At 44.3% G+C, this 23,306-nt stretch overlaps 1 protein-coding gene across 5 annotated transcripts in view; it reads left to right on the top strand.

Annotated features, from left to right (window-relative positions):
- Ttc7b (tetratricopeptide repeat domain 7B) overlaps nucleotides 1–23,306 on the top strand; it is a 188,645-nt gene that overhangs the window by 68,867 nt on the left and 96,472 nt on the right. For all 5 annotated transcript variants that reach the window (XM_090344701.1, XM_090344704.1, XM_090344699.1 and 2 more), the window contains 3 exons: nucleotides 8,479–8,557; nucleotides 13,666–13,838; nucleotides 21,715–21,778. In XM_090344701.1, the coding sequence (XP_090200827.1) occupies nucleotides 8,479–8,557; nucleotides 13,666–13,838; nucleotides 21,715–21,778 (316 nt within the window). The remainder of the gene's footprint in view (nucleotides 1–8,478; nucleotides 8,558–13,665; nucleotides 13,839–21,714; nucleotides 21,779–23,306) is intronic.

Below are 23,306 nucleotides of genomic sequence, written 5' to 3'. Positions count from 1 at the left end.
CTCAGATCCATTTGCCTGCTTTGAACTTTAAGCAAGCCTTTTTCCTACAGTTTCCACACAGGGAAACCTGTGCTTCCTGTCTGGAGGGGCAATTATGACATCTGATTGAGTAAAACCAAAGGAATTAGAGAACTTTCCTTAAGTGCTTGTGTGGGTGACATGGACAGCCCGCTTCTCCACTATCGCCTGCCATTGTCAAGTCTCTTCATCTCATCTCATCTTCCTTTGGGTGCTGCTTCTGCAGTGAGGCTGAGATCACTTGATAGACACCCTCATAAGTCCTTGCTTAGATAGCTCCAAGCTGAGTTGTTGCCCAGGCGAACTGTACGGCCTGTGCTGTCTTGACCATCTTAGCTGCCCTCTTGCCTCTGGGATACGTTTTGGTTGTTGGTGTTTGGTTGTGGGCTAGCAGACTAGCCAGCACCTGTTGGAGAGGAAGCGTCTTCAACATTTTTTAACACTGGAACCAGATCAGGACAGGGTTCAAATCCCAGCACATCTGGACTACTATAGGCAGTGAGCCAATTGGTTTGAACTATCTTTTCGTAAATGAAACTACAATTGAGAAGAAAAATACCACAAGCTAAGTGTAGGTGACTCATGCCTGTAATCCTAGCTTTTTCAGGAAGCTGAGATCTGAGGACCATGACTCAAAGCCAGTCCAGGCACAAAAGTCCATGAGACCCCAATCTTCAGTTAACCATCAGAAAACTGAAAGTGACACTGTGACTCTGGTAGAGCAGTAGCCTTGGACTGAAGAGCTCAGGGACAGCGTCCAGGCCCAGAGTTCAAACCCCATGACTGACCGCCCCCCCCCCAAAAAAAAGTCCACAATATTGTAGGGTAGAAACCAGTTTTGATATTGCCCTGTTCGGTATTAAACTAAAAGTTCTCAAGTCTGACAGCAGTGCTTTTGGCTTTTACCCAATAGCTGTTTACAAGTGCCATGAAGAACAAGGCGGTGGGTGGTGGGTGGTGGAGGTGGCAAATGATTGGGGAGTGTGGGTATGGACGTTCTGAACAGCAGGTCAGGAGCAGGTGTCATTCAGGTGTGAGAAGGAGGCTCAGGTTCTGGGCAAGAAGAAGGTAAAGTGAATGGATGGATCAGTTCTAACTGTTCTCAGTGTTGGCTGAGCATCTGGTACTCATTCCCTTTGCCATGTTTCCAGATGTCTAATGTCCCATGCTTTTTCTGTCCTTCCTCTTCTCATAAACACCTTTAGCCCCTTTGGATTCTCTGTCTCCAAATTATCAGCCTTTCCCAGGCCCAGTGAGTATCTGGGGCAACTCACCAGGATGTGGGAGAGTCCTGTGGGGCTGGTGCTGCAACCCTGGAAGTTTGCCCTCACCAGATAGGTGGCAGGATCCGCTCTTCACGACTTAGTTACCTATAGGCTGCCTGTAGGTTGCTCGGTGGGAGGGTTTAGCCTGCCCACCTTCAAGTTGCCACCACTTCCAGTCCTCCGAAGCCCTTCTTCACTCCTGTGTGCTACTTAACTGCTCAGTCCAGAGCCATTACGTCATCTGCCTCTGTCTTACTTTTCTTTTCCTGATTCCCTTAGATTTTTTTATTTTCTAAAATGGAAGTGAACGTGGTACTCTCATCCCTGCACTTAAAACTTTCCACTAAAGCACTTGTGGTGGGTGGGTTTGGAAGTTCCCACCTTCCTTTGGCATCCCTCTTGTTTCTCTCCCTCTCCATAGCCCAAGCTGCTGGAGGCATAGAATGATCAAAGTGTTTTTATTTTCATGTAATTGCTACTTGGAACTGACGAATGTTGGAAGCCCTTTCATGAGGACGTTTCTGTCTCTCCTCTTCACTTTCCTTATCTTTTGACATGAGCACTAAGTTGTTCCTGCAGTTCCTTACCTTCTAGAGAAGGCCTCTGGGGGCCCAGCCACTGTCTTTTCTGACCCAGCTCAGGTGGGTTCTTGGCAGGATGTGCCTTGTGGAAAGACACGGTGCTGGGACTTAGTTCTGTTCTTTTCAGCTTGTATCACAGGCTCATCAAACGTTGGTGGTTTGTTACCAAGTTACCTTTGTTTAGCCTGGCCCTTGCTGATTAATTCAAAATTGTTTTCAGTGGTGTCTGTGCTAACTGAGATGGCACATTGAGAACTCATTTGTGAACTACCACGTGTGGTCTGTGCCACGCCTCATGGCCTATGGTGGAGACACTGCACCCTGGTCTCCTAGAAATGTCACCATCTTCTCCCAGGGGAGTGACCACAGAGTCCTGGGAGAGTTTCATGTCCTTTCCATCTGGCCCCAGCCTTCTTGTCATCCTGACCAAACCTGTGTATCAAGGTGCCATTTCTGGGCCTTAGGCTTTCAACAAATCACAACAAAATAAATGGTTGACTAAGGGGAGAAGGGTGAGTTTTTTCAGCTCTTTCTATCTCTCTAGCTGCTGCCCACTGTCTGGACACAGGGCTTATGCACGCCATGTTGGAAGGAATTGCTTATGTGTTCCTGTCTTGACCTATTAAATATGAGCTGCTAGAAGCTTCTTTCTAAGCCTTCTGACCATGTGCCTGGCGGCTCCTGTGCCGCCCGTGTGTGCTGTGTGCTCTCTGGCTGGCTGACCCAATGTATAACCTCACTTTGCTTTGTCACATGGAAACCTTCACTGCCAAAGTAGTCCAAAAAATGTTGCTAAGCCTACTACAAGTCTCATTAGGTTTGAAATGAGACATAGGCAGCTTTGCCCACTTGCTCACCTCCCAGCGTGGGGCGTGCTCACACCCTCCGTCACTAGATCTAGGCTGCAGCTGGCTCATTCAGTTGACCAGAGTCCTTTGCTAACAAGGCCAAGGTTATGGGTTTGATCCCTGGCCCTGACTGCCGAGAGCCATCTGTCTTCACAAGTGCCTGTTACTGGATACCAGGAAGTGAATGTGGACATAGGGAAAACGAGAATCCATGTCAGGAAAAGCCGCTTCCTGTCAGCCTGCCACAAGTGTCCTTCTGGCTTGTGAAAGATGTCTTTTTTCATCTTCCACTTTCCAGAGCTGGAAACCTGGCTCTCATTCCAGATTTCTTCAAAAGAGACAACACTAAGGGTTACATAAATGGAGGCAAAGCAGTTTTCAAGTGTGAGAACTAAGAGCAGTTGATCTGGAAGACCAGTGTTCTTTTTCTAGAGTCACGTTGATGTATCCACAATGACAGAGTAGATATCGAGGGGTAGGAAGAATCTGCCTTAGTTGTCCTCAGATCATCACAGAATTTTGTAGTAAGCACAGAGGAGAGAGGTTTCAGAATCCAGTCTTGGACACTGTTTCTTTTAGGGTACCCAGCTGGTAAAAGGATCCTGGGTGCCTGGCTGTCTCTGTGTAGATAAGGGTACAAGAGGGCCTCCACCTTCCAGGTGGCTGTAGTTTTGTTGGTGGAAGGACTTGAATACCGATACAAAACATGTGCATCCTTGTCAGGAGCCCCCAGAAATCATGCCTGCCTCTTTCTGAGGACGCTAGGAAAGTTTCCCACGGGTACCTTTGACCATGGTTTTGAAAGATGTCCAAATCTACAGATAGAGGACCGCATGGAGCCAGAAGGACAGGCTTTTCCTGAAATACCTGGAAGGGTGTTTTTGCTTTTTGTTTTTTGTGTTTTTGACTTGCTCGTTGAAATTCTTGAACTCCTCGTTCTCCATACTGCTCCATAAAGCTGTCAGGCCAGGCATGCTCTGGTATGTGATTTGGTTCTGGGGAGATCGCCACTTGGATTCCACACCACGGGGAACACTGCTGACGACCCACCTCGGGAGGCCTGTGACCCATGCTCGGTGAGAAAGCAGGGGACAAGAAGCAGGTGTGCTCTTGGTTCATGAGGTCGGGGTCATTCACATGCTTGTTGAGCCAGGCTCTATTGCAAGAGCTTGGATGGAGAAGTGAACACCTCCCAAGCTGGCTTAGGGTTGTGAAGCCATCTAAGCTGTCCAAGGCAGGGCCAGTGTCCTTGTCCATCAGTGTGTCCTTAAGGACCAACCAGGGGCCTATAGGAAATGGAGCTTAATGATTGGTGGAGTGGTTCAGAAGTGCCAGTGGCAAGAATGAACTTGCAAAAAGCCAGTTTCTTTGCTTAGAGAGATCTATTGTGTTGACTTGTTCTATAATTGATTTCTATTATGACATTCTCAGCCAGGAGAGAAATTGAGTTTATATCGGCAGGGCTACCTTTTCTTTATTGTGTAACATGAAAAGTCTTTTCTTCATGTCACAACCCCGAGTTTGTGTGACAATAGCAAGTGATATTGAGTTTAAGTGTACTGGAGGCCTGGGTCACACTTGGGAATCAGGAGGTAGTTCAGAAGGACATGTTGAAGATTTATCTTTCCCACTTTAGTCTCAAGGAATAAAAGGAGAAAGAACAGAAGAATGTGTTGAACTTGAACTTGACATTGAACTAGGCTGTCACAATCTGAAAGGGCTCTCAAGCCTCCAGGTTTCTCCTAGTGTTGGTTTTCCATTGTGATTAGATGTCAGAGCTTCCTTCTTAAATACACTTCCCCCTTGATCTAATGAGAGGGGGGGAAGGAAAGGAGGGATAGAGAGAAAGAGAGAGAGAGAGAGAGAGAGAGAGAGAGAGAGAGAGAGAGAGAGAGAGAGAGAGAGAGAGAGAGAGAACACAATGTTAAAGAATGAAGCCTGTTCAGGATAATGAAACAGAATAGAACACTGGATGATGCTATCAACTTGTGGTAAGAACATGACTTTGGAGGCTGGCTGTAAAGGGGCTGAGGAGACTAGAACAAAGGTGTAGGTTTGGAAGAAGAAAGAGAGAAAAGGGAGGAGAAAAAAAAAGATACAAGTAGGTCAAGGGAAAGCAACAGAATGGGTTCCCATGAAAAGTTACAAACTTGCCTGTGGAAAGGAAAGTGAGGTGTGACAGAGAAAAGGTCAAGCGCCCAGGGCCTGAGCTCTCCCTGACGGGCTAGTGAATGGAAGCAGAGCTTTGCCTGCCTGCCAGGATGAACGGGCTGCTGGCACTCGGGGTAGGTAGGCCGCCCCACCCACAGTGGGAGGCATCTGGCTCAGGAAGCCTGCAGAAGCAAAGTGCAGATGAACCCTGGTTCTGACAGCTTGCCAGAATGGACGCTGCTCCAGTGCTGGCAAGAAGATTCCTTTTGGGAATAATTTATTGTAATGAATTCTGACATCATTGTGTGGCCTCGGGTGGAGGGCGCTGAAACGGAATAAATGACCTCATGTCAGGGTCTCTGGAATCCCTGAGAGCCAGGCTCATTCACTGGCTCACATGTCTTCATTTTGGAGTGGAAATTTTAAGTAACACTTCATTCTAGATATTTAATGAATCTCTGCATTTTAAAGAACAAATCAGTAGTTTGGAAATAGGAAGGCAAGCGTGTGAGTTTTATTTGTTTTCTCCAAATTAGGCGATTCTATCACACTTGAATATAATTCTTGTAAACGAATGCCCTTTTTCCTCTTTCTCTCATGCCTGCCCATCTAGCTTACATTATTTTTCCTGCTCTTCTTCACATCACTGGAAGTGATTGGTTGAGTAACATGTGACTTGTTAAATGTTTGAATAGTTTTGGCTTGTTGAGATTTCTAAGCTCTTGCACTTGAGCATGAGGCCTTTTCTGATTTCCTGCTGCCATATTTGTCGGAGTTGGGTGGGAATCAGTCTCAGCCTGGGCCTTTCAGGACAACACATTTGTTTTTACAAGCCACAGCCTCCAGGCTTCAGTGGATTGTTTACAAACAGGATTCCTCCCAGATTAAGGAAGAATCTGGTAGTGGATCCTAAATCCTCTCCACTAATAAGCTGGAAAGAGCGTGAGGAAAACTTGTATTTGCTCTAATGGCTTCCTTGGGAGTGTTCATCACGTGCTGGACGTTGTAGTCATGGAGATTCTTCCATGTGTCCACCAGAGGGCCTCGGTCCTGCATGGAAGAAGCTACCTCCTGCAGCCTTGGGGAGTTGGGTTTCTTCTGTCCATCATTTTTCTCTTTGGGTAGCTAAGGATGTTATCCTCAGGCAGCAGAATTCTTTACCTGGGTCAACAGATTTGCTTTACAATTTTAAAGTAATACCTAGGAGCGTCTCATTCTCTGATTTCATTGGAACAAATAGAATTTATATATGTGTATAAGAATTTGCATGTTAATATCACAAAATACGGATCTAGACTCTTGCATTCAAATTTTTTTCTTTCCTCCAGTTACATCTCTTTTTCTTTTTGTCAGCAGTGGGTCTTGAACTCAAGTACTGAGCACTGTCCCTGAGCTCTTTTGCCCAAAGCTAGTGCTCCAACACTTTGAGCCACAGTGTCACTTTCAGTTTTTAGTAGTTAATTGGAGATAAGAGTCTCACAGACTTTCCTGCCAGTTCTGGCTTCGAACCATAATCCTTAGATCTCAGTCTCCTGAGCAGCTATGATTATAGGTGTGAGCCATTAGTGCCCCGCCAGTTACATCTGCTGTTTAGAGCTTATATTTCATTGATTCAAGAAGGTGGGAGAACCCGGTGGAAAGCTCTCAGCTTGCTTTCTTACCAGGCTTTGAAGGTAGCTCCTTCTGTTTGAGCTCAATAGTGTTGGGTCATTTAAAGCTAGAAAATTCAGTGCTTCTGTAACTGTATAAATAGCTTAACCTGCAGGAAGGGCATGGAAGACATTGAAGGACCAGTTCCTATCTGTGACCTTCCTGAGTTATACTGCTCAGCTTTGATGCTGTGTATTCAAGGCTAACTTCTACCAGGATCTCCAGGTCTCCACTGACATTCGCTGACCTCATATGGTCCACAGTGGGCGCTTCATCGGTGATTCTGGCATAAAATAAGCCAGCAGAGCCATTCCTACCCCTTTTTTAGCTGTAGCTATTTCCTTCCTTTGTTACTTAAGAGGGCTGAGTTTCAGCCCAGAGCAAATGTACTTTGCCTGTGAGCCTGGATCCCCTAAAAACAAACCAAGAAAAAAACAGAAGAGATTATATGTCCCTGGGCCTGTTACCTAATTCTTATTCACATCTTGGTTAGACTTCTTTAGTGCTGCCTAGAGTCCTGAGCCCAGGCTCTTCTTTTCATGCCACCATAAAGCTTCTGATCTGCATCATTTGAAGAGTATGGGCAAGAGGAATACATATGGGAATATTTACGTAGCAGTGCCAGTCAGCCATTAGCTTAAAGTTCTGGGCCATTGCTGCAAATGGGCGCTCTGAGAAGTCAGGTAGGTATAAGATGAGAATTAATAGCCCTCGTGAGTACTTAAGAACCCACATTTTGATTTAATACTTTTATGTGATTTAAAATGTCAGCCAGGAAGAGAGCCAAATACCTAGAGCATCTGGCACTGCCTGCACAGGTTGGCTGACAGGTTTGTGCCAGCTGACCATTCTGTAGCTTGTGGGGAGGATGGAACGTGTTCTAATGAGCATGTTTTAAATATTACCAAGTTATTTCATAGGTGGGAACAGTGCTCAATGTAAAGCAGCGGGCTGCAGGAGCTCCCATCTGCAGATGCTGGGCTCAGCGTTCACAAGACAAGTGGGGCCTGCATAGATTGACCTGATTGCTACTAAGAGAACCATCAGTCTCTGCATGAAACATATGACCTGACTGGTCTGCATGGGGTGTGTGGGCAGTGGAACACATGTGGAAAGCCCCAGGCCCCAGGCACCACACACTTGCTCTCCTCAAGCGCCTTTGATCCTTAGCTTCTTTTTCTCAGTGTGGGGTTGGGAGAGGGCTGGGCTGATGATATTACAGGGTGAGATTTATATTCAGAAAAGATACTGAGGAGTGGCTTGCTAGAGCCTTCACTTTCCATACGTGCTTCCTTCTCCTGCCCATGAATTTGCAACAAGCCTTACTAAGTGCCACAGTGTCTCACAATGCCCTCTGTTTTCTGCCCTCTACTACCTTTTTCCCTTCAAATGAAAATATAGATTCCAGTGTACTCTGGGAGAGCCAGGGTAAGGTTGAAAATAGACCTTGTAAGATAGCTTGATTTATTTTATTTTATTTTGCCTAGGAACTGACTTACAGATTTTCAGTTCCTTGGGGATATTTGATTGGGATATCAATCTGTTAGGCACTGATGACTCATGGCTATAAACCTAACTACTCAGGAGCGGAGATCTGAGGATTATAGTTCAAAGCCAGCCCAGGCAGTAGAATCCATGAGACTTATCTTCAATTAACCAGCAAAAAGCCAGAAGTAGAACTGTGGCTCAAGTAGTAGAGTAGAAGCTTTTTGTGAAAAAGCACAGGGACCGCTCTCAGACCCTGAGGTCAAGCCCTAATTACAGCATTAAAAGAAAAAAAAGTTCATCCATCTTAAGTAAAAATTTTCAGCTGATCAAAGATTGATAGACATGTGCAGAATAATTGTTTGCTTAAAATCTATCCAACAGCTTTCATGTAGACAAAATGCATTGAAGTATGTGTATAAAATATTGAGTATTAGCACACACCAGATGGAAACCCAATCAAATTCTGTGTGCACACAGGAACTTGACAAGAGGAGTCGGGAGATTTAGAGAGATTCTCAGAGCAGTAGAAACAAGAACAACCCAAAACCTGCGAATGGTAAGTGTGACTGATCACTGGCTGCAGCCACCAGAGCCTCCTGAACCATGGACTCATGTATATTGTTACATTTATGTAGATATAGATATCTCGATACACAGTAGATGTAAATAGTTGTTTACTCATTTAAAGTGTACATTTCAGTGTGTTTTTAAAAGCAAATTTACAGTTATTCAGCTATCACTAATATTTAGAGACAATTTTAATCATTTGCAAAAGAAACTCTGTACTCATTAGTAGTCGGTTTCTACTCTTCCCTGTCTCCAGCCCCTGGCAGTCATTAATGTGCTTCCTACTTCTAAGAAGATGAGCTATTTTGATTCTATGGCAATGGAACTAACAGTATGGGATCGCTTGTGACTGGCTCCCCATTGCTTAGCATATTATGTTCATGATTCTTCCATGTGGTCATTTAATTTATCTTTTCTTTTTATTGTCAAATAACTTTCTATTGTGTAGATATACCACATTTTATTCATATATTTATCATTTGATGAGCATGTGGGTTGTTACACTCAGGACATTACTAATGATCTTGCTGTGGACATTTATGTATGTTTTTGGACGGATATATGCATTCTTTTTTCTTAGCTACATACCTGGGAGCAGAAATAAGGGCCTCTATGGTAGCTTTATGGTTAACGCTGCCACTTTGTTTCCCGAAGCGACTACACCATGTCACTGTCCCAGCAGTAATGAGGGTTCCGGTTCCTCCTCTATCCTAACTAACATTTGCTGGGTTTTATGGTTTTTTCTGGGGGGGGCAGGGAAGGGAAGCGGCCTTTCAAGTGAGTACATGGTGCTCTCTCCTGTGGTGTGGGCTTGTGTTTCCCTGGTGGCCAGTGATGTTGAGCTTCTTGTGTTGGCGGTGCTGACTTGAGATAGAATGACTACATCCCTCCAAGCAGGCAGAATGCAGGCCCACCTAGATACCTGGGTCATGTGTTCACATGCGACTCATACCTAAACCACAGAGAACAAGGGCATGTGATCCTCAGGTACTAGTTGTTCACATCATCATACTGGTGCCAATACTCTAAAAGAGATTCTCCTGTCTACTAGAATTTGCTTTCTTTTTTATTTATTTTTCTATGGAGAAGCTCATCAATTACCTGAATAGCTTATCCTACAGAGTGGCCTTTAGGTGTTTGGGTACAGATCTGATGCTTATTAGAAGTGAAACAAAAGCCACACATCATGATCTAGCAACCCTGTATACGGTTGTAGTTTCTTTTGCTTTTGGTCATACATGGAATTGCCCTCCATTTATTCCAATTTGTGAAGCATTGTGGGGGAGTATGTAGCTGGGCCAGGCTGAGACCCATGCCATGAGAACTGAAACTAGAGCTTCATTTGGGCACTTCCAGGTATTTAGGGTGGTAGAATGTGACTTTCTATGGAGCAAGTGGCTAGGATAAGAAGAGCAATGTCGTACTTACACACAGCCACACACGTTTTCCACTGTCATCATCCCCGTCTCCAAGAACTTACTTGTTCTTTAATATTTATATATTGATGGAATTTTAATTTCTAGCATGACTGATGACAAAGAACCTGGAAATATATGGAGGACAATGATTGCCAGATATCTTTTCTTCAAATTGACTTATTCCCAGCATCCCATAGAGCTCCTCAGTGGTCAGATCTTGACTTTCTCCAAGATCTTTAAACACAACAAAAATAACTGATTACATTATTTCCTTAGTTCCTTTAAAAGCCTATTCAAAGGCCAGTCTTTCAAAATGGCTTCTGTATAGAGCATGCATTTGTATTGTTGGCTTATATCTGTACATGTATATTTATATATACTCACATATTAGTGTGAAGCTGAATGAGTTTCCCCACTAAGAAATACAAGCATTCTGGTGCCAGGAGTTTGGCCTAGTGGTAGAGTGCTTGCCTAACATGCACGAAGACCTGGGTTCAATTCCTTGGTACCACATACATAGAAAAAAGCCAGAAATGGTACTGAGGCTCAAGTGGTAGAGTGCTAGTCTTGTGCTCAGGTCTTGAGCTCAAGCCCAGGACTGGCAAAAAAAAAAAACAACAAAAAAACAAGAAATACAAGCATTCTGAACCCACCGTGGGCATCTGCCTGCTGCTTATTTCAGTTATGCTCCTGAACTAGAGAGTGTCTTCCACTATTGTCTGAGATGTGTTGTTTTCAAATCAACATATTTTAACCATTCAGCGTGTCTGAGGTAGGATTGAAAGTTAGTTTTTCTGAGAAGGCAAAGGAAGATACTTCTAAAGAATGAGGGACAATGGGCAGGGAGCATGACCTAGTGGTAGAGTGCTTGCCCAGCATGCACAAAGACCTGGGCAATTCCTTGACACCACATACACAGAAAAGGCCAGAAGTGGTGCTGTGGCTCATCTGGTAGAGCTTTAGCCTTGAGAAAGCTCAAGGACAGTGCTCAGGCCCTGGAGCTGACAAAAAAAAAAAAAAAAAGAATGAGTGAGTGAATGACAAGAGCTGGCTCACCGGGGGAACACTTGTCTGCACATGCAAGGCCTAGATTTAGTCTCAGCACCAGAAAAGAAACAAACAAACAAACAAACAGTATGTGGTAGCTTAGAGCTGACTCTGGATTTGGAGGCATGACCTGACACATCCACACGAGGGAGAAATGGTCCACTTTATGGCCTCACTGTGGTCTCAGCTGATGATCTTCAAGTGACCTAAGTTAAACCCTTTCTAATCCCTTGAGTGCTTAACTAAAGGTATGCATCAGAATTGGCTGAGGAGCTATGGTTTTTGTGATGCCAGGAATGGAAGCTAGGGCCTGGCATATGCTAGGCCAGTGTCCTTAGTCTGAGGAGCTTTGAACAAAGAAAGCCATATTCTGGACCTTGATCTCAGAAATTCCAGTGTGTGTGTGGTGGGGGGAGAGGCTGGAAGCACACCTGGAAAAGAAGATTTCTGGAGTTTCTGCATTTTCTGGGTCAAGAAGCTCTTTCTGGGCCTTTTGCTGCTGTTTGCATTTTTACCAGATGTCAGAAAGCTTTTCTCCAGCTGATGCCATTCATGTGACGGTTTCATCTGTCTTGATCAATAACTATATGATTCTCTTTAGATTAGCTAATACTTGTGAAGTTGTGTTATTCTTATGAGATGGCAAAACTGTTTTATAAACTCAATTTGCTGTGAGATCATAGAAAAAGATTTACAAACACATTCACAGCAATTCCATTGCTAGATATAAGTACCAAAGAATTGAAAACAGGTGTTCCCACACTAAAGCGTACATGAATGTTTGTGACAGCCAAAGGGAAGGAGCACCCCAAATGTCTCTGAGCTGAAGAATGTATAAACCAAGTGTGATGGATCCATGAAACAGAATGCCATTCAGCCACAATGGGGGTGAGGTACTGATACACTGCATGGATGAACCTTGAAAACACTGCATTACACCTGGAGGCCACTCACAAAAAGAGCCATAATTCTGTCTCTGTGGAATGTTCTAAACGAGCAAATCCATAGAGGCAGAGGCCTTTGAGTTGTTCTCAGGTCCTGGGAGGAAGGGAAAATGAGAAGTGGTTGCTTAAAGGGTGTAGGGTTTCCTTTTGGGGTGGTGAAAATGTTCTGGAACTGGATAGTGGCAGTGGTTGCACAATATTGTGAGTGGACTAAATGCCATTTGTACACCTTAAAGTGGTCTCATAGTGGACAAGCAGAAAGTGATAATAATAGATGAAGAAGGAGGAAGAGGAGGAGGAGGAGAAGTTATTTTATATTGTTAGCATCCCAATGTAGCAGTATATCCAAAAATGAAGAAATTCCTTCTCCATTTTTCCCCTTCTTTAGTATTTATTCCTCTACTGTGCTGAGTGAAGAGTGCTCCTGGAAGTTGGAATTTCTAGCAGAAGTCATTAGCTTCTGTGGCTGCAATGAGATCAGAATGAAACCGTAATGGAAGGCTTAAAAAACAGCTCAGGAACTGTTGAGGTTCTGAAAATTGTGTTCTTATGAGAGCTTTACAGATGGCTCAGCCGGGGATGATCAGAGTGCATTCAATTTCACATTTTTATAGACATTGAAAGGCAGCGGGTCCTGCATGGGAATAATCGGGAAAATTTGCCTTTACTCACTGGTTATCAGAAGCCACCAAACTAGTGATTTGCTTGCATTTAAATTTCCTTGGGGAGCTCTAAGAGATTTTACATGGATGAAAGCATAGCAAACTTCTCTTCTGAACATATATATTCAGAAAGGCTCAGTCTCCAGAAAGATCAACATTCTTTGTATCGTCAGAGAATTCATGCCTCTCGCAGAAAACTTGCAGGCTGAAGGTCTGTTGTATATATCTGGCTGATCAAGAATGGCCAGGACTACTCTGAGTGCAGGCCTTCTGCTTTCCGAGGCATTTGTTTCAGTCTCATCTTTGTCCCTAGAAATTATGAAGAGAATGCTTGCTAGTATGCATCCTCTCCTGCTTTCCCCTGTATTGTTGCGGTACTGCTCTATGCAGTGGCCATACAGAGGGCTTGAGAAAGCTCATTAACGCGTGATAATTTAGGAGGAAAAGACCTAGTTTTGTCCTCAGGTCTTCACAGCTGTGTGGGGAGAAGCCACAGTCCCCCACTTTGCCTTCTCTGAGAAGAGGCCCTTAAGTGCCCTGTTGGACCCCCTTAGTGTTGCTGAGAGGGCCAATAAGAAGATGTTTTTCAGGGCTGGTACCAACTACATCCGTTCTGGCCCTTTGCCAGGCTTGAGCTTTAGTAGGTAGCTCTTGCAAGGTGAAAATATCAGCAGTTCGCCTATTATTTATAAGAACTGTGGAAAGGAAGGGTTCAGCCACAGTCTAGTTGTCCCCGCCATGAAGCATGTTCTGCGAGCAGGTGTAGTAGAGACAAGGCCGCATGGGAGGGTTTGAGCCTCATTTTAAAAAGTGGCTCCTTACGTGTCCAAATATCATAGCATAATGCGTTTTCTTTGCATAGTGCATTTTCTCTTGTCATAAACTGGCATGATCTTTCATCATGGAAATGAATGTTTTTAATTGTGAGTCTTGGAATAGCACCTCATACAAGTAGTGGTGTAAATATCTAGTGAGTGAATTCTATAAATCAGATTCACGCTATACCTTTGCTCCTGTGTGTTTCAGACAATAGCCAGGCAGTTGGCAGAGATCTTGTTGCGAGGTATGTGTGAGCAGAGCTACTGGAACCCCCTGGAGGACCCCCCCTGCCAGTCACCCCTGGACGACCCACTCCGGAAAGGAGCAAACACCAAAACCTACACGCTGCCTCGCAGAGCCCGTGTCTACTCAGGAGAGAAGTACGCAAGTCCTTGTTCTCGATGGGCCGGGGTGGGAAGGAAAGAAGGAAAACCCTGGGGCAGCTTTCCCCCTGAAAGAACATCAGACAGACAGGTCCCCCATACCCCATCACTGTCCTTACCTCCAGCTGGTATCTGTCCTGTGGGGTGCTGTGGTTTGGAGCTGCTCCTCTCAGTGCTCCACCCCCAGCTCCGTGATCACGGTTGGTCTTTGGGATTCTTGTTTCTTAGAACTTAGGCTTTGCCACAGCAGTGAGACAGCTATGTGGGCCAAAGCTAACATTTTTCTTTTCTTCTGAAATTCTTTGGGGTTTTTCTTTTGAATCGTTGTAATCTGAACTAAATATAAGAACAATAAATTAATTTTCTAGCTATTAAAAGGCGATGTCTCTTTAAAACCCCATTTTGTAATTTTCAAATTTGAGACTTGATCACCTGAGAGGAACATGGTCTGGGGACCCACTGTCTTCTCAAGGACAGGAGAACTGAGGAGGAGAGATGGGAAGGGCTGTAAGACAGCCTTCTCTTCCTCCAAGGGGCCTTTAAGTCCTCTGCAGGGACACAGCTGGGCGGTCCTTCCACCTCTCTGCTTGTGAGTGAATGTGAACCCTCTCTGGTATTCTCTGACTGGTACGAGGCCGAGGCTGGGCACAGGGGCTGACTCAGCTCAGCCTGGGTGTGACTTCCAAGGCCTTCTCAAGGCCTCTGTCTCTTCATCCTCTTCAAGGTGACCTGTGGCATTCCTCCCCCCTGGTAACCTTTTTGGTCATCCTGTGCTTGTGGATGGATTTGGATAAGGAGGCAGACCCCTACCTTCCCCCTGGGCTCATTTTAATTTAATTTTCGTCCCCCTTTTTCCCTGGCCTTGCTCAACCAGGAGTTCACTTAAATGACGCTTGTGCTTTCTCCTCCGTCTTTACCTAAGTCACAAAACATCTGTTCCAGCACTTCCCAAACCCTCGCTGGATAAGTGCTCAGCCCACATGATGAGCTTGCTAGAAGCAGATTTGAGATTCAGATTTGAAGTGATGTTTACATCTTCCAAACAGACCCTAGATTTATTTCCTGCTTTAGATGCCAGATATGTTGAAGGAATCTGGTCTACATCTTCCCGACAGAGTGTGACACCTGTTTGGAATTCTGTCCTAACATGGGCTGACCTCAGAGGCAAAAATGCTCACACTGCTGGCTCCCTCTGTGTACCAGCCGGACCTTGGCACTCATTTGATATCCCTGACCTCATTCGCTTTCCACCCATGTGAGGAGAATTCCAGAGCAAAACACAGATCCAGAAAACACAACCTCTAAGACAACATTCCTACACCAGGACTCATTTCTAAGTGTGCAACCCCATGGCAGAGATCTTGTTGCAGGGTTTATGTGAGAGAGCTACTGGAACCCCCTGTGGTTGTGAATATATCATCATAATCAATCTTGGGACATTTGTATTACTCTCAAAATATACCCATGCTTCTTAGCTGTCACCCCCACCCTCTTTTCTCAGCCCCTGGAAATTCCAGGAATCCTAGGATCAGCTTGTCTATTTGTGCTAGAAAATAATAGAATTTTAGTAAGAATTGCTTTGAATCTGTACAGTGGTACTACCATCTTACCAGTATTGTGTCTTCTTATTCACAAACATGAAATGTCTTTTCATTTGCTTATGTTGTCTTTAATTTTTTTCATCAATGATTTATATAGTTCTCAGATTATGCTTGTTTTGTTAAAGTTATTCCTAGGTTTTTGTGTATGGGTGCAGGTTTTTGTTTGCTCATGTGTTATGGTTCCTGGAATAGAACTCATGGCCTTGTGTATGCTGGACAGATGCTCTACCACTGAGTTATAGGCCACACCATACAGTTCTTTGTGATACTACAGTGGACTTGTTTTCATTTCTTTTTTTTTTTTTTTCTTTGCCAGTCCTGGATTTTTCTTAAGGCTAGAGCTCTACCACTTGAGCCTCAGCACCACGTCTGGCTTTTTCTAAGTATGTGGTACCAAGGAATCGAACCCGGGTCTTCGCGCATGCTAGGCAAGCACTCTACGACTAGGCCAAACTCCCGGCCCCTTCATTTCATTTTTAAGTTGTTTATTTCAAGTATGTAATAGAACAGTTGGATTTGAATACTGATGTATACTAAATATTGATATGTACTGAAACCTTGCTAAATTGATTAGTTCTTACATTGTTTTAATTTCTTAGTATTTTTCTTTTTTTGGTCAGTCATGGAGCTTGAACTCTGGGCTTGGGTGCTGTCCCGGAGCTCTTCAGCTCAAGACTATCACTCTACCACTTGAGCCACACTACCACTTCCAATTTCTTAGAACTTTCTATGTACAGTAATCTGTAGACAGAGGGAGTTTTACATCATCATTTGAAAGCCGGTGCTTTTTATTTCATTTTTCTTCCCTAGTGACCTGGCTAGAACTCCACTATAATAACAGAACAATATTTTTATGAGGAAGAAAGCATCCTGTCTTTCACTGTTGATTATGATCTTTGCTGTCTACTCGTGTAGATGGTGTTCATTAGATTGAGAATGGTTCCTCCTATTCCTTCTTCATTGAGTATTCTTTTAATAAGGAATAGATGTTGAATTTTATCAAATGTTTTGTCTGCATCTATTAAGCTGACCTTGTTGTTTTTGTTCTTTATTCTACTGATGTAGTGCGTTGCATTGATTTTCAAGTGTTGAGCCAGCCTTGCATTCCTAGATTGGCTTTCACTATTTATCTTTATCTTTGGGCTCTGTCTGGCAGTATTTTGTGGGGGGCGGGGGAGGAGGTGGTAGGGCTTGAATTCTGGGCCTTGGTATTGTCCCTGAGCTCTTTAGCTCAAAGCTAGTGCTCCACCACTTTGAACCACAGCACCACTTCTGGTTTTCTGCTGGTTAGTTGGAGATAAGAATTTCAGGGATCTTGGTGCCCTGGCTGGCTATGAACCACCATCCTCAGATCTCCAGCTCCTGAGTAAGATTACAGTAGTGAGCCATTGCTGCCCAGCTTTTAGTAACATCTTTGTCTAGTATTGGGATCTGAATTATTCTGGATTCATAAAACAACTTAAGGAGCATTCATTCTCCTTCTATTTTTGAAAAGAAGAGAAAGCTATCATTCTAGGCTTTTTGTTATGAGAGGTTTTGAATACAAATCCAACCTTTTGTCCTAGGTCTACCCATATGCTCTATTTCTCCTTGAATCAACTTTAGTGATCTGTATCTACCACACATTTTCCTGCTTCATTAGTGCATTGGTTTGTTAGCCTATATCTTTCCAAGTGTTCTGTTGTTGTTGTTATTGTTTTTCCTGCAGTATTGGTTGCCATATCCCTTCTTACATTTCCCCCCTTAGAGATTTGGGTCTTTTTACTCTTTGGGTGGGAAAGAGGATGAGTTTCACTAAAAGCTGTCCATGTGTTGACTTTCACCATGTATTGAGCTTTCACTTTTGTTTTGTTTTCTCTTTTGTGGTTCTGTTTTCTATTTCATTAATTTCCACAATAATCCTTATGCCTTCATTAGGTTTTTGCCTTTGAATGTTGGATGTGCAAAGCCCTCCTTAGTTGGAGTATTAGTCGTGATTGAGATCCCATTGGGCCTTGTGGCTTGGGTCTCTCCTATTGCTAAGGCAGGGCTTAGCTCATCAGTCAGCAGTATGACCAAAAAGAAATAAGGTTCTGGCTTCATTTGGCCAATAGTCCTTCTTCTCTTTTGCTTAGTGTCTTATGGGAAGTTGAAGCAAAGTTTTGGTGGCACATATCCTTCTAGCTGCAGAAAACCACAAGGATGTTGAGAATGCTGGTTGTAACAAAAAACAGCTGGAAGGCCAGCTCTGCCAGAAGCTCCAGCCTCTCCCTGCGAACCACAGGCAACTCTACCCCATGGCTTGAACTTTGAAAGGAGATAAAATGAAGCGTCTCTTTCCTAGATGGAAAGAGGGGAGGGATCCTCTGTCATAGGTCTCTCTCCTTTCCTTTATTCTGGGTCTTTCTGTGAAGTATTTCTTCTGCTTTGGTTGATACTTTTAGAGTAAGCTTTTTATTGGTACATACAAACTGTGGGGAAAACAAACAAATGAAAAATACCAGTCTGGAAGTAGACATTACCAGAGCCCTAGGAACTAATTGAAAACTACTCTGTTTTAGTATAGCAATTAGTCTGTTTTATTTTTCCACATTTATAGTCTCAGCACTCAGAAAACTGAGATGGAAAGATCACCTGAAGCCCAGGAATTTGAGACTAGTTTGGGAAATATAGCAAGATGCTAGATTTATACAGACAAGTGAATAAATAAGTCACTGTTATATTATCTTTAATACTGCGAAATTTTAAAAAGTTTACATAAATGAAATCATATGTATATTTACATTTAACTTCTGTTATCCGTCATTCATTTCTGTTTTTATGTAGCTGTAGTTTGTTTTTAGTGCTGTGTATAATTCTATCTTATGGCTATTTCCAGTGTGTTCCTTTCTTCTCCTTGTGATGATTAGTGAAGTTATTTCCCATCCATTTGGGTCTGACAGGAATAGTGCAGCTATGAGAGCTCTTGTACATGTTTCTGTTTATAAATGTGTGTATTTCAATCAGGTGTATTTTTCCTTCATTATATGCTTCCTCATTAAAAGCCATTTGATGTGGCTTCGATCATTAAATACATATTAGATCAGAGAATTGGCACAGCAAACCAGGAAATTAGAAACCCTCCCAGGCCCATAAGTAGATGTTGAGATTTGCTGGACAAGCACTAGTGAGAACAAGTATTGAGCTGAGCTCCCCGGCAGGCATAGGAAAAGGTGAATGGGTCTAGACACCCTGGAATCCATGGTGAGGATTTTGGTAATGATGAAGGACTGATGAAAGTGGCGGGGCGAGAGATGTTCTGGGGTCAGGACAACTTGGTGGCAGAATTGATTCGTCTCCTCTTCTCTAGTGAGCCTGACCCACCTTTGGGCCATTGTGCAGATCCTGTCGCCTCCCTGGGGCCAGAGGAACCTGGCACGGGGAATGTACCCTGTGATACTCACCCAAGCCTTCCTCAGAGTGAAGCGCTATAGTCCTGGAGTGACCTGAGGGAGCCCCTCCTTCTTAGCCCTGAGGGGCTGTTGACCCATGGGAGTTGAGGTGAGGCGGAGCTAATCCCTAATGATGGGTGCGCTCTCAGGTATAGCTTACATTCCTTCCTTGGTGTCCTCCCCTCTTCTTATAATTCTGGAGCTGATGTGGATTCTTCTTTAGTGTGTTAATAGGCAATGGGGTGGCAGCGGCTGTGGCTTCAGGCCTTCCTGGCCTGGACTCCTTGGCTCTTACCTGGTTGGCTTCTCTAGTGGCATCCCAGCCAGGCACAGAATTAGGAAAGCCACCTTCCCTGGACCGTGTAGTTCAGTTGGCACTTAAAAATCCACTTTGCTAGGGGCGGCCAAGCTCCAGGCCTCTCCTGCACCCACAAAGAGTCCCTTTGACTCCCCCATGTGCAGCTGATCTGTAGACATCCCCATAGGAAGAGACGGAATGTGGGCAGATCAGGTTGGCTTGCTTTCTTGCCTGTGACCATTTCTGCATAGTGAGGTATGAGTTTTTGTTGTTGTTGTTGTTTATTTTTAACCAATCTAGGAAAATTCATGAGAAAGATTATTTGGAAGCCCTGGCAGGCCATGATCACTGTTCACACGTGAAGCTCCTCACCCGTGTCCTCGGGTCTTTACACAGAAGACTCCCTGAGCTGGCAAGTGTGTCCAGAAGAAAGCAAGCATTCGGCTTAGTGGTCTCTCCCACCACGGGGCTGTACAGGCCACCCTCCACTCCTAATCCAGCTGCAGCCCCACACTGGCCGCCCTCCTGCTGGCCTTGCCAGCTGGCCTTCTGCCTGCTGGTTTCTCCTGTCCCCCACCCTGCCCATCATGTAATTTCCTTTGTTTGAGTGCTCCATATTCCCCCTCTCCAGAGCTAGGGCCAGCCACTCTAAAGTCTGCCCCCAAGGCTTGGCCCTAAAGAGGACAAAGCTCCAACAGTTGTGAACATCTTTGTTCTACACTTGCATGAGCAAGGACGAAAGAAGAAATGACCGGAAGTAGGTTTTCCAGAATCCATTAATTATCGAGAGAGAACAGTGTGTGGGTTTTCCAGCATGTCTTCCAGCTCTCTCCCCTGCCCCCATCCCACTCTCTTCTTCCTCCTACCTCCCAGCTCCAGAGTTTCACAGTGCTCCCCAGGGCCTGTCCATCGCCTACCACAGCAGGGAGGGCCCAGGAAGTGACATTAGGCTCAGTTAATGCGTTGCTTGTTAGCAACTCTGGTAAAAATAACACAACCTAGCATTTAAGCAGGCTGCATGGCTCAAACGAAATCTGGAGATTATCCATGGATGGAATTGGCTAGTGTTAAGTCATAATTAGCACGAGCTTTCTCCCTCCACCCCCCTCGCTCTCTCGCTCACTCGCTCTCTTCAGTTATTGTGAATAATGCAGGATTGGTTAGCCATGGCAAAATGGTTAAAGTTCCTGCTTTATTTATGAGGTCCCCATTGTATGTAAGCAGAGCCAGGATATCGGGAAATAATAACTCGTATGTACAGAGTGGGGCATGGAGAGAGGGGCCCTCTTAACTTGAAGCCCTTAGATCCTATGTATAATTTAAGGGGAAGAAGTGTTCCTTTCTCTGCTAACCCCCACAAGAAGTGACTGTAAAGCCTGGATCCTGCCCCGCCCCCCCAGGCCAGCCTCACCCTTGGAGCCCCCCAGTGGCAACAGAAACATCTCCAGATGGTTCCTTTGCCTGTGACAGGTCAGAGTTGTCTCTAGAGGGCCAAGTGCTATGCTTTCCTCCCACTCCTCAGTGGCCTATGATGCAGGATAAAAATGGCCAACACTTCACAGAGAACAAGTAGTTATAATTACTTGGTAAACGTGGGGTTGGTGGTTGTGTTTTTTTTTTTTCTGCCTTTTCTGGAGGAAGGAAATCTCTTCAATTAAATGATTGTAATGTTATTTCTAGGAAGGTGTAAATTTAGCCTTTATTTAGTCATCTTCAAAACATGCAGGAGTTAGACATTTTTTTAAGTTTATTTTTATTTATTTCAAACTCTTTGAATTCTCTGGGAAAAAAAAAAGTTGAGTTTGGCCCAAATGGTGATAAGATTCACAATTCTATTGAAAGGATTCTAGAGCTTTAGAACAGGAAGAAAGGGGGAAAAGCTGCAAGTCCAAGAGTAGGATACAGGAGGTACACACTGGGGTTGTGTTTGGGCTTTTATTGTTTTCTAATCCTCAGCAGAATTGAGCTTAAAAGCTTTTTCTTTTAATCCAAGAATTTAGAGTTCAGCCAAATTCCATAAAATAGATTAACAAGATGGCTCTTGCATGATGGTCCATAATAAAATGCGTGGTTAAGTTAGCGCACAAAACGCTTGCAGGATAAGATAAATTTTATACTTGCTAGAATGCTTTCAGTCTCTTACTTCTTCTGAATGACAGTATAAAGACAGGCCAGATGGCAGGTAAGAAGGGGCCATGTAGTGAAATACTGCAGTTTATGAACTCACTCTTGAGTGGGAGCAAAAATTCAAGCACCTCTACTCCTGATCTCCTGCCTACTATAGAAGCTTCTGCCTCTGTAATAGGTACATATGTTATTTGGGCTTTTAACTTGTTGTTTTTACAGTTTACTTCATCCTTCTGCTTACCATTAAAATGTGTGTCTAAAATGTATTAATTCTACAGATTAGCATAGCAAACTAATTCAAGTGTCCAAATTAGACCATATTTTTCATGGGTAGTCTATAAAAATCGAGATGCTTTTAGCATTCTGTTCTGCTTGTGGTTGTATATTTTGTGTTACTTTGAAACTGCTGTATATCAAAATGAGTTTTCTTTATGCAGCATTTTTTGTCCTCAAGAAAACACTGAAGAAGCCCTGTTGTTGCTGCTGATTAGCGAATCGATGGTAAGTGGAATATGTTTCCTTGTTCTGTCTCCTGTCCTCGGACCCCTCTTTTGCTATGCTATACCCTCAGAAAAGATGGCTTTTTTGTCTGGGGGAAATACTTCCTGGACTCTGGACAGTCACACAGTGAGACCAGAGGATACTCTTAGGAGAGGATCACAAAGGCTCAATAGCTATGTGCGTATGATCTTGTAAAACGATGTTTATCAAAACGAAATTCAAGAAATGGAAATGAGGTTTTGTTTTTTTCTCCTTTGTCACCATTTTTGTTTTCTGTGCCTTTTGTCTTGTAAGTTTATCTGTTTTGGGGAAAAACTGAGAGAGAGCGAGGGAAGGGGTATTGCTATCCAAAAGAAGTATACTCATTACCTGACTTCTATAACTAACCGTAAAAATAGAGCCTACTTCCTGGAGGGACCACTTAAGTGGGAGGAAAGCAGTTATAGTTAGTATGCTTCTTAATTTTTGAATTGTTAATGATATCACTTTGATACCTTCAGCTTCTCCCTCTGTGTCTGTCAGGTGTCCTGGTTCCTATGTGTATATGTAAGCTCATGGCCCCTACTGGCCCCTTCCCAGGGAAAGCAGCCCTGGAGGTGACCTTTCCGTGCCCCCACCCCATCCAGGGTGCTGGATAAATCACTGGTCGGTACATGAACTCCGGTTTCTGTGACAGGAACATGATAAAACACCCTGCAGGGTCCTGTCACCTCTCCACACACCACCTGTTCCCAAAGCCCTACAGAGTTCAGGCCATGCGAGCTGCCACCAACTGCCCAGCTCTGCTGTTGAGAGGGAGCTTCAGCCAAACCTTTGGCCCATGTCTTGGGGGTTTGACTGGGATACTGAGTTTGAGTTCTAAAATGGAATCGTTCGTTATTTGTGGAGCTACTCTTCATAGCCCTAAGTAGGCCCTAGCTTGAAGCCTCGGGGATGTGGTGACGTAAGTGTTACATCTGAGAGCTGAGCCCTGCGACAGAGCAGCCGCCTTTTAGAACTGGACAGCCATCCATTTGCCTCCTTGTTATAGAGGACACAAGGCCCGGAGCAGGCAAAATGCACATGCACTGCTCCCTCCCCAGACTCTCATCCCCTGGGCAGCAGGTGGAGAGAAAGCACTCCTAGAGCCAGGTGCTCCTCTGCCCGCCCATCTGAGGTGTGAGGAGGAGTGCTGTGTGCAGCCAGAGGCTACAGGGAGTCAGAGTGGGCAACTGTGTAGCCTCCAATTAAAACTTGGACTTAAAACAAAACAGAAAAACAACACTTAAGCTTTGCTCATTACCAGAGCCAGGCTGCTTGAGTTACCATTGCACTTAACTTGGGTGCCCTTGACGTCATTGGGCTCGCTTCCTGTCCAGGACGCAGGCAACTCCTTGGCTCAGCTTTCTTTGACTGTCAGCTGGTAACCCCAGGACAGTGGCATTTATATTCTCTACTGTGCCTTGACACCTGCAGGGAAGGCACACGGGTGGCGTATGGATGCCATGTTGGCACCTGGTGGTAATCCGTTCACTGTTTTTCAAGTGGA

The sequence above is a fragment of the Megascapheus bottae genome, chromosome 14, assembly GCF_031878675.1.
Source record: "Megascapheus bottae isolate mThoBot1 chromosome 14, mThoBot2.hap1, whole genome shotgun sequence".
In the NCBI taxonomy this organism is placed as follows: Eukaryota; Metazoa; Chordata; class Mammalia; order Rodentia; family Geomyidae; genus Megascapheus; species Megascapheus bottae.
Note: the sequence above shows the minus strand (reverse complement) of the source record. Positions and strands in the feature narration are given on the sequence as shown.